We start from the raw sequence: 12,077 nt of genomic DNA on the forward strand, positions 1-12,077 counted from the left end.
GGTGGCCGGGATTCTACAGTACTGCCACACAGGAAGGCTTTCCAGAACACTTCTCCCAATTCAGAATAAAGCCATCAATAGGCTTCTTACTTGAAGGTTATTTTTCCACGCCCAAATGTATACAGTGCAGTGATGCTGTGGAACATATCCACCCATCAAACTTACTTTAAATAGCAGTGCAGTAAAAAATACACTAATGTTTCTAAATCTCAAGATAAAATAGATTATGACTATACTTACATAGAATTTATCAAGGTATTAAATACACTACAGAACACACAAATGCCTCTGCCTTCCAGAGCAGAATAATAAAATTATAAAATCTTAGTAGTCTCACATCCATCCATCTAATAAAACATGTCCAGGATCCATCATACACTACAAGACCAGTAGAGGCCCTGATCCCGTCACGAGTCCAGCTTCCTTCCCTTATAGAAATCCATTCCATCAGTTCTTGAGAGATGGATGTCTAGCTCTTGCTCACATGCATCTAGTAGTCAGGAATGCACCTTGAAAGAGACTGTTCTGTTTAAAAATGGAATTCTCTGTCATAAAATTCTTCTCCTCTTTTCTGGATTGGAAACTGAGGCTCAGAGCATTTAGTGACTCATCCGCAGGCATACAACAAGGTCTCTGCAGAGCCAGCCTGGAACTCAGCTTTCCTAATTCTTAATCAAGTGCTTTTTCCTTGCAATGAAACTACAGAGGATAAAAATTTTTTCCTGTTTTATTTGACTACCATTCAGATATTTGAAATGCCTCCCCATTATTCTCCTTTCCAATCCAAACATCCCCTCGTGTGATTAGGTTTCCAGACCCTTTCCTATTTACCCTAACCTGGCATGCTTCATGTGGTCAATGCCCAGAAAGGAATTCAATACTCCAGATGTGGTCAGGCTGCACTGAATACACTGAACCGATTACCTTGCCTCTCTGTACATAAGTGTTTGTTAATGCCATCTCTGTTTGCATAATTTCTTTTTGGTAGCACATAGTGGGCCAATAATGGGGACACACACACACACACACACACTCTTCCCCAGTGAAGCTCACGTCTCATTTAACTTAAAAGCAGACTTTACTTTGTTTCTATCACATTTAATTCCATTAAATTTGGCTCATATTTCTTTACCCTCCAACTCCAGGAAGACTATAGCTAAATTATTTTAACTTTACAGGGAAAAGTTAAAATGATTATTCCATAGTTAGACATTTGTTTCAGGGAGTAGTATGCTCATAGAATGCTAAGCATTTAGTTCTAATCCATTATTTCTCAAAAGATTAGATTCGAAGGAACCATTGTAACATGTGTCTTAAAAATGGTCTGTTATTTTTACATGGATTTGAAGAAACAGAGGTAAAAATGTTAAGTTCATGGTTAACAAAAAAAATAGAGACAAAGCAAGAGGAAACAATCACTGAATTATATAGAAAAACATATCATATACATACATATATTATGAATATGTATCATAACATGTATAATAAAAACACATATACTCATATAACCATATACATATATATAAAATATGTAGTGACATAAACAAAATATACATATTTATGCAAACATGTGTATGTGTGTGTGTGTAAGAGAAATCATCATGGAAAAATCACTCTAAATACCTATATATCGACTTTGAGGGATTAATTTAGAAAGGCTATGGTTTTGATGGTTTTAAACTTTTGAGCAAGAGTTTAAAACCCCAAATAGGCTGGATAAGCAATGAGGTCCTGCTGTGTAGCACTGGGAACTATATCTAGTCACTTATGACAGAGCATGATAATGTGAGAAAAAAAGAATCTGTACATGAATGTGTAACTGGGTCACCATGCTGTATAGGGGAAAATTGACAGAACACTGTAAACCAGCCATAATGAAAAAAAAAATAAAAGTCATGATATATATGTCTCAAGAACTAAGTCCTAAGAATAGTGGCTTATTCCTGGCAAGAGATAGATTTACCACAGAAGGGTCTTAGACTTGAAGAAATTATTAAGGAAAACTGATAATTATTAACTACATATTGATGAGCAACTGAAAAATTACTGGAACAGCCTTGTGGTGTTTCCATGAAGAATTTCTAATGAAAAGAATGATATAGTAACAGTTAATTTTAGTGATGATATTACCGTGTGTGTACCTGTGTGTTTATTTTAAATCTTGATCTTATTTTCATGTCCTACTATTTTAGGTAGAAATGGGGGATTAAAATCATACTACTAATATGGGTAGAAAGTATGATAGTATTTAATAACTGTCTTCATAAGTGCATCTCAGCTTTTTACATTGGAAGAAAGCTAGTTTGCGTACATATAGTTAGTACAGGCTATTCACTCAGTAGAAGTTATCCTATGAGCATGTATGGAGCTTGTACAGAGGATGTAGCTTTCTTTACAAGCCTAGTGGTTCCTCTTATATATTTGTTACTCACTCGTTTGCTCCTGAGTCCCTCTGCCTCAGCTTGAGGAGTGTAGAGTAAGAGAAAGCCCCTGAACCTGCCCTCTCTAAGCCTGGCTCAAAGCCAACTGATATTGCCTCCGCAACAAGGGAACTCCAGCAAGTTACTTAGAATCATGGAGACTCAGATTGTCTATTTATGAAACAAACAAAACATACATACCTCACATGGTTGTTCTAAGACTAAAAGAAATAATAAGTGTGAAGCCATTATAAACCTGGGGCCCACATTGTCCATGTCAGAGCAAGTTGCATGGTTAGCTGAAGAAACAATTCAGCAGCTAAATGTAATTGAAAACAAACCCCTCAGATACTTTCTTTTGTATTTCAAATACTGTGAAGAGGATCCAAGTACACAGCACATCATACCATCTATTTAAATTTCCTTTCTTCTTTTACCCTTCTTATATTGCCAGCTTCCCCCAATGATTCCTTAAGGTTTCTTTCTATATATAGCCCACAGTTACTTTTTTTCTCCCTGTTCTTTCTCCCCCAATCCCACCCTTTTGTGTACTTTTTATTATATAAATGGATTTTACCACTCTCCCCATGAAAAAGTATCCTTCTTCTTTAAGGGTATTTGTGTGTGTGTGTGTGTGTGTGTATGTGTTGTCTATATATTTGGGGTGGGCGTTAGACTGGTTGGTAATTACAGAATTCTCTTTAGCAGGCTGGAGAAAAAATGTAATTATTTTTATGTGACATATATAAAAACACCTTTTCAAATGTCACACAATGTTTCTTGGCAGGGGAGCCAAGCCTGTGCTATGTATATAAAGGGGACGGGATCTGTGAGCCTTTTGAGAAGGAAACCAGCATCGCAGACTGTGGCCTCTATACTCCCAAAGAACACCTGGATCAGTGGGCTACCCAAGCTTATTCTTCTCATGAAGACAAGAAGAAGTGTCCCGTTTCCTTGGTAACTGGAGAACCTCATTCCATGGTAAGTTAAGCCAGAAGAATAGAGTCAAAGCTAAACAAAATTGTGAAGTGATTTGCCCCGATGCTTACTAGGAGCTTACATTTTTATCCTAACTTTGACACCAAGTTTACTTCTTAATGAACTCAGAATAAGATCATGTTAAGTGAAAATGTCTAAACAAGCATTTAAATCTTGTCCCCTACCTTCACCCCACTTAACCTTCACTAGTTTTCATCTAGGAACCCTTGATCAATAGCTGACCTCAATGTACTCAAAATAGCTCAAAATTAAACTTACAAGTACAGAAATTACAATTGGGCTTTGTATTTGGAAGAACTTATTTTAAAAGAAAAAAAGAGAAGGCATAAAGAGCCAGCATCCCTGAATGACACTACTAGATCTACCCATATTATTGCTAAGTGAGATGTGACAAGTCATTTAACCTCTCTGGGCCCCAATTTTTCTCATATGTAAAATGAGTGTGGTAATAGCTTTTCCATTTATTACAAGGATTTTTAATCTTTTTTAAGCCTTATAAATTGTCTTACAAGGATCAAAGTAAAATTTGATGTAAAGAATTATTACAGAAATTCTGGAGTCAGTACTAAATACAAATCCATAGGCATACAATTTTCCATGACTATCTACCTAAATAAATAGGAGATCCTCTGAGAACTCTGAGGACTGACTTCTATGAATTATAGTTAAAAGAAGATGAGGGCTTTGGATTTGGAATACTATTGTAGATGCTTCCATTGCCAAACAGACTTTTCTGTTCACTATAACGTGGGCAATACAGCTCTTTCAACCAAGGTAAGATTTAGACCAGGGATGAAATCATTGGATTTTAGCCTTGAGGAGACACCCCCAGGAGACTGAGGAACCAGCTGTGGTTGGTGCTTCAGTTCAAGGAACTCATCAGGGACCCTGGTGTCTTCTAGATTTCAGCTCCTTTCCATCCTTGGTGTGCAGCTTTCTTCCTCAAGCTGATAAAATGGCTGATGGTGTGAAGTCATTATTTCAAACGGGAAGAAGGGGGAAGTTCAAAAGAAAATAGGTGCATGTATGCTGTCTCTTTTTGTTGGAAAAATGGCAGCTCTTCTGGAAATTCAACACTACAGGCTTCCAGCAGCATCTCATTGGTCAAATCCAGGCCACTTCAGCATCCTTAGCTGTAAGGGACCCTGAGGAGATGAGCATTTCTTTTTTTTTTTTTTTTGGTCTTTTTGCCTTTTCTAGGACTGCTCCCACAGTATATGGAGGTTCCCAGGCTAGGGGTCTAATCGGAGCTGCAGCTGCCGGCCTACACCACAGCTACAGCAACATGGAATCCAAGCCGCATCTGCAACCTACACCACAGCTCATGGCAACGCCAGATCCTTAACCCACTGAATGAGGCCAGGGATCGAACCCACAACCTCATGGTTCCTAGTCGGATTCGTTAACCACTGCACCACAACAGGAACTCGGAGATGAGTATTTCTAACTGGATACACTGTCCTACTCAACAAAAATTGGAGTTTGGTAATAAGAAAGAAAGAGGAATGGATATGGATAGACAACTAGCCATGCCCATCACACTCCTTTAGCTAATTCTGTAATCTTTCTCAAGAGTTCTGAGGCTCAGTGACAGGAAGCAGGAAACTTGTGAGCTAGTGTCAGCTCTCTAAGGTGGGTTTTAGTCTGGCCTGTCTGTCTTCCCCCGGAGAAGTGGGAGAAATTTCCTTGAGTTTCTCTTTCTTGGTTCCTTTACCCAGCTTAGTGCCTCCTTAACTCAGTAGCCTCACTCCTGGGGCCAGTGAATCCTGCCTGATAAGGATCAAACCATCATCCTGGACAGGCTGCCCTGACTAATCCTAGGAGCAGTTGACTAAAATGTGCCAGAACTATTTGCTGAACAAGATCCCTGGGTCAACAGTAGTCTGAGTGTTGGCATGTGTTCTTCTACCCTGCTAAGTTATACCTTGAGGCTGACAGATAGCATGGAGACATTCATTTACGTCAAGAAAAGTTTTCTGCTAGTAATGTGACCACTAGGCATTCAGAAAGAGAAAAGAACTGTTTTGAGCTGGCGAGTTTCATTGTCTTTACTTACCTCTCACCCTCCACATTTAATTTTTGGTTGAAATTGCATTTCAGATTTGCACATCATACCATCCAGATTTACCAGAGCAACGTCCCCTTACTGGCTGGTTTCCCTGTGTCACTAGTGGAAATAGACCTCAGGATGAAGGGAATAAGCAGCCCAAAGGTACCCTGGAGAGAGAGAATGAGGTTTGGCTCAAAGTAAGTGGCCCAAATGGTTTTTTCGTGAAGGCTGTGGATAGACTGTGTGTGTGCGTGTGCATCTGTGTGTGTATAAATGATGCATTGAAATGGCTTGTCAGGAAATTTCCTTTTGTCATTCAAAGATTTTATATTTTTCATTTATTTTCATCTCTTTTGGAATGTTGGACTTTACAAATAATCAGTTTATCAAAGTGTAGTATATGCACAGGAAAGTGCAAAAATCAGAAATTCACAGATCAATAAATTTTTACAAGGTACACATCCTCTCTCACCACCACACAGATCAAGAAATAGAACATTAATGTCACCCCAAAAGGCTCTCTCATTCCCTCCCCTTTATTATACTACAGAGGTATTTAATCTTTTTACTTCTGTCACCATAAATTAGTTTTGTCTGTTTGAACTTGGTGCGAAAAACTTTACAGATGTACCATGTGTGTCTGATTTTTTTCTTACTCAATGCTGTATTTGTGGGATTCATCCATTCTGCTTTACTTAGCAGTAATATTCATTTTCATTGCTGTGTAGAATTCCAGTGCATGAATATGCTACAATTTACCCCTGTTGATGAACATTTTGTTTCTAGTTTTTCTCTGTTGAGTGTATTACAGATAGGTCTGCTGTAAACATTTCTGTACATTTCTTTTGGAGGCTGTATATATATAGACAGACAGACAGACAGACAGATAGTTGGGTACATTTGGAATGGCTAGATCATAGTTAGGCGGATGACTTGCTTTCATAGATAATCCCAAATGATTTTCCACTTGGTTGTACTAATTGATACTCACCCCGAGAGGCTTATAAGTATTTCAGATGCTTCACATTTTCACCAGTGCTTGGTATTTAAGTATTAATTTTAGCCCTTCTGTCACATAGGTAAATGTATCCTCCTGTGGTTTCAGTCTGCATTTACATGTTAGCTGATGCGATTGGGAGACTTTTATATGTATATTGGCCATTGGTATAATCCTTTTTTTCCCTTGTTTTCTAAGGCCATATTCAAGTCTTTTGCCCAATTTTTTATTGGATTATTTGTGATTTTCTTCTTAATTTATGTAATTTCTTTACAATTTTCTGAATGTAAATCTTTTTCCAGTTATTTAACATTTTCCAATGTTTATGGCTTACTTTTTTTTTGCTCCTAGTAGTATCTTTAGATGAAAAGAGCTCTAATTTTTTTTCTCACATTATCCTCCATCATGTTCCATTACAAGTGACTGGATATAGTCCTCTGTGCTATACAGCAGGATCTCATTGCTCATCCACTCCAAGTGCAATAGTTTGCCTCTATTAACCCTTATATTTCATATGATTTCAAGACTTTGTAATTGGTTGATCCTTGAATTATGGGACAGCTTATGGCTAATACTGGTAAATATTACACATGCTTTGAAAGAAACTTATAGTCTGAAATTGTTGGATACAGCATTCTACATATTCAACATAGATCAAGTTCATCTATCATGTTAAAATTTCTATATCATATAATAAGATATTTTGTATACTATTTCCATCAGTTACTCAGAGATATGTTATAGGTTATTTTACCATAATCTTGGATTTCTGTTTCTATTTTATTTTTGTCAGTTTTCAATTAATATATTTTTGAGGTATAATATTAAATATGCAGGCAATTCTTACTTTGTAGTGTGGGACTACAAAATGACCATTATCCTGAAACTATGCAAAGCCAACTAAATGATCAATGGGAAAAATTACAATTGTTATATGACCATTAAAAGTTTTGTTGCAACGTTAAAAACTCTCTTATTTCCAGTAATACATGTGAAAGGAAACAAAAAAATAGTAAATCTTATTTCATTATAATTTAAAACACTACAAACATAGAGAATTAAAGTGTTTCATTTCTTTGTTAGAAAAAAAAAAACCTGAATAGTGCTTGGTTGCTTTTTTTTTTTTTTTGTATTGTATAACTTACATTACAAAGCAAGTAGTTTTTCTATGCCTTTGTGAATTGTCATATTGCTTTCTAAGTTTTATCAGCTCCCAACATTTTATGGTACTTTGCATTTTCAATGTTATAAAATATGAGAGTTCTTTTAATGTGATTTTTTTCTTGGCATTATTTCCTCCAGGACATTGTCATCCTTTTTGTCACAACCACTCTTCTCATTTATGTTGATAATTTCATTTCCACTAAGTTCCTCTGGCTGCATATCCAGAGTCTCTCAAATGGGAGCCGTATCAACATTCCCATTCTCAGCCATTTCATCTAAAACTCTTTTTACCTTTAATTCAAACTTCACCTCCAGCATTATGATTTTTTGTTTCTTTGCACTTTCATCCTTGCTGGCTGATCCCGTCTTTTGATTATCCATGTTTGCAAAATGTCATGTGGGCAAAATGTCACTGGGAGAGAAGGCAGTACAATTGCACACTTTTCTTTCTCTGTAAACTGAGTAACAGGTACACAGTGAGCAATCAATGACAGACTTGGAAAGAAGTGATGCAATTGGTCCCTGATCATGACTCTCATTTGTTATTTACATGGTGATTTGTGCATGGAAGAGCTATGAGTGAAGTTTGTACTTTCTGCAGTTACAATTAATATTTTGTGCTAACTAAAATTTGAATTATATAGTTGGGATTCTTGTGTTATGTAACTAAATTGTGATAACTAATAATTATGGATATGGAAACTATGGAAAATGAGTACCCTCAGGAAATAATTTTAGAATTTCTTTTTTCTCTTTTTGGGACTGCACATGCTATGGGGCTTCCAAGGCTAGAGGTCTAATCAGAGCTATAGCCACTGGCCTACACCACAGCTACAGCAATACCAGATCTGAGCTGCATCTGCAGCCTACACCACAGCTGGTGGCAACGCCGGATCAGTAACCCATTGAGCAAGGCCAGGGATCGAACCTGCCCCCTCATGGGTGATAGTCAGATTTATTTCCATTGAGCCACGAAGGGAATATCTTCCTAGTGGATTATCTCTTTTAACACTAAGAAATGTATCTATATCTCTAAAAATACTCCTTGCTCTATTGTTAACTTTGATATTAGTATAGCTATTCCTTTCTGTTTATGTTTGCATATTGTTTCTTCTTCCATCCTATTGTTTTTAATCTTTCCATGCAATTATATTTAATATACTTTGATATCAACATATATTTATAAATATGTATATATATGACCTATATATATTATATATATACTAATTGTAGTATTTAGTCTCATTACAATTAATGTACTTAATGACACTTAGTTTTAAATCTACCAACATACTACTTGTTATTCACTTGTTCCACACAGTCTTAGTTTTTTTTCTGTTTCTTATGGCTCTTTTTTTGGATTAAGTAAGTAGTTCTATTATTTGATTTTCCATTGTATCAGTTTGTTAGTTATACTTCTACTCTATCTTTGCTACCCTAGAGATTGCAACATGTCTGCTTAACTATTAGAATCTGTTATGAATTAGCACTTTCACAATTTCATAATCAGTGAGTACCTTATAATACTTTATTTTCTGTCTCCTGTCTTTTTAAAGTTAATATGATTTTAAAATTGCCTAATATTCATCATTTCAAATACTCTTTAGTCCTTTCTACATATTTTTTCTAAGATGAATCTGCGGCAGTTAATTCAGTTGTGGTTGAAAATATCTTTATTTGACATTTATTTTATTTTTTTAATTTTTTGTCTTTTTGCCGTTTCTTGGGCTGCTCCTGCGGCATATGGAGGTTCCTAGACTAGGGGTCTAATCGGAGCCGTAGCTGCCAGCCTACGCCAGAGCCACAGCAACATGGGATCTGAGCTGCGTCTGCAACCTACACCACAGCTCACGGCAATGCCAGATCGGTAACCCACTGAGCAGGGGCAGAGATTGAACCCGCAACCTCATGGTTCCTAGTCGGAGTCATTAACCACTGCGCCACGACGGGAACTCCTGACATTTATTTTAAAAACTATCTTTGCTTGATATAGAACTCTAGGTAGCAAGTTGTTGTTTTCATCAGTTTAAAGATGTTATTCCATTGCCAAAGAAACCTACTTTTTTTGGAGAATTAGCTGTACATCTGATATGTATTACTTTGAAGGCAGTGTCTTTTATTTTCTGGTGCTTCTAATGTAATCTCCTTGTCTTTTGTCTTCAACAGTTTCACTGTTATGCTTCTAAACCTGTTTTTCTTTGCATATATCTGGCTAAGAGTTGGTCAAGCTTCTCGAACCTGTGGCTTAATATCTTTATTTGCTCTTCTTTTTTTGGACACCAAATTACATACATCAGAGCATTTTGCTGTTTATCATTTTTGTTCCTTTTTTCTTCTATTTTCCATTCCTTTTTTCATCCATGTTGCAGTTTGATTATTTTATGCAGGCATATCTTCTTTTTCACTAATCCCAACTTTTACTCCATATAATTGGCTGTTAAACTGTTTATTAAATTATTAATTATGGTCGCTATGTTTTTTCTTTTTTCTTTGTTTCTTTTTACGACATATGGAAGTTGCCGAGCTAGGGGCTGAATCAGAGCTGCAGCTGCAGGCTTATGCCAAACCATGGCAACACTGGATCCAAGCTGTACCTATGACCTATGCCACAGCTTGTGGCAACAACGGATTCTTAACTCACTGAGTGAAGCCAGGGATCAAACTACATGTTCAAGGATACTGGGTTGGGTTTTTAACCCACTGAGCCACAGTGGGAATTCCTCAGTCGCTATATATATATATTTTTTTTTAGTAATTTTTATTGAAATATAGTTTATTTATTTATTTATTTATTGTCTTTTGTCTTTTTAGGGCTGTACCCACGGCATATGGAGGTTCCCAGGCTAGGGGTCAAATCAGAGCTGTAGCCACTGGTCTACAACACAGCCACAGCAATGCAGAATCCGAGCCGTGTCTGCGACCTACACCACAGATCATGGCAACACCGGATCCTTAACCCACTGAGCGAGGCCATGGATTGAACCCACAAGCTCATGGTTCCTAGTCGGATTCATTTCCACTGTGCCATTACAGGAACTCCAGTCACTATATTTTAAATTCTAGAACACCTATTTAATTTTTCCTATAGGTTCTTGTTTTCTTTGAAATTCTCCATCCTACAGTCTATTTAAAATTGTGTTACTCACAATCATTTTAAAGTCTGTCTGATAATACTTGTATCTGGGTGACCTGATTTTTGTTCCTGTTGACTTTTTTTTTCTTAATTTTCTTCTTTTAGAAATATCTACTATCATACTGAAGAGTGTCTTAAGTGAATATCAGGCACTGAAAAAATTATACAGGATCTGGATAATGATATTTTCCTTTGAAGATGATTTACTTTAAAAAAAATGTGTTATAAGATTTTGGAAAGAGCACCTTATTATACTCAGTATTTAAAATGACTCAAGTTGTGTTTCTGTATTAATGAGCCCTGATACATTTCATATTTCCTTTTCTCCTAAGGCCCAGCCCTTCAGAGATCTCAACTAAGAGCTTAGATTGTGGCTTCCACTTTGATAGCCTCTAAAGCACAATTTCTAGTTCCTCAGCTGTATGTATCTGCTAAAAATTCTGCTTAGCTTTTTGGCCTTTAATCTGCCAGTTTCTGCCTAGCTTCTTAATACTCTTATTCCACATAGATAAGAATTTGAAAAACACCACAGTGACAGTCATGGCACAGAACATTATGTTACCTTCAATGTTGTTTGTTTATTTTTTAATCTTTTTGGTGCCTTGGTTGCCTCAAATGCTGTTAAACTTTAAAAAAATTATTCATATTTTATTATTCATAGTTTACAATTATTCTTATTAGAAGTATATGCTCTAAGTTACTTCATTATAACTGGAAGCAGAAATCTCCAACTGGAACTTTTTCTATTTTCCTTATTTCCTTTTTTCCTTTCTTGGCCAAACTGTGGCATATGGAGGTCCCAGGCCAGGGATCAGATCTGAGCCATAGTTGTGACCTAAGCCACAGCTGCGGCAATGCCAGATCTTTAACCCACCGTGCCGGGCCAGGGGTTGAATCTGCATCCCAGTGCCAAGATGCCACTGATCCTGTTGCACCACAGCAGGAATTCCTAGAACTTTTTTAATGCATGTCAGTTAGCTACCATGTGTATTTTAAGCCTGTGCTTTTGTTCGTATTACAAGTGATATAGGAATAATAGTACTTGTATAAGAAAAAAATCACTTATATCATTGAAAATTAATATATAAAGACTGCTAAGAAAATTTAGTTTTTACATATCCACAAATCCCAAAATCAGGAAATGATTTAAAAAATAAGCTAAGTTTTTTCAAAGTTTTCTGGGGACTGAAGTAGTTATGAGACTTTATTATTTCTTTTATTTTACTTTAATCTTTATTTGATATACAAATATGATTTGTATGCAGTGGATTAGAGACAAATTGATTGCCCAAGTGAGAAACAACTGTACTAGAA

The 12,077-nt window shown here is 36.4% G+C and overlaps 1 protein-coding gene across 2 annotated transcripts in view; it reads left to right on the forward strand.

Annotated features, from left to right (window-relative positions):
- The window catches only part of PAPPA2 (pappalysin 2), a 273,676-nt gene that overhangs the window by 134,294 nt on the left and 127,305 nt on the right, over positions 1-12,077 (forward strand). For both annotated transcript variants that reach the window (XM_047753714.1, XM_047753715.1), the window contains 2 exons: positions 3,208-3,401; positions 5,520-5,666. In XM_047753714.1, the coding sequence (XP_047609670.1) occupies positions 3,208-3,401; positions 5,520-5,666 (341 nt within the window). The remainder of the gene's footprint in view (positions 1-3,207; positions 3,402-5,519; positions 5,667-12,077) is intronic.

Source organism: Phacochoerus africanus, chromosome 11 (genome assembly GCF_016906955.1).
Source record: "Phacochoerus africanus isolate WHEZ1 chromosome 11, ROS_Pafr_v1, whole genome shotgun sequence".
NCBI lineage: Eukaryota > Metazoa > Chordata > Mammalia > Artiodactyla > Suidae > Phacochoerus > Phacochoerus africanus.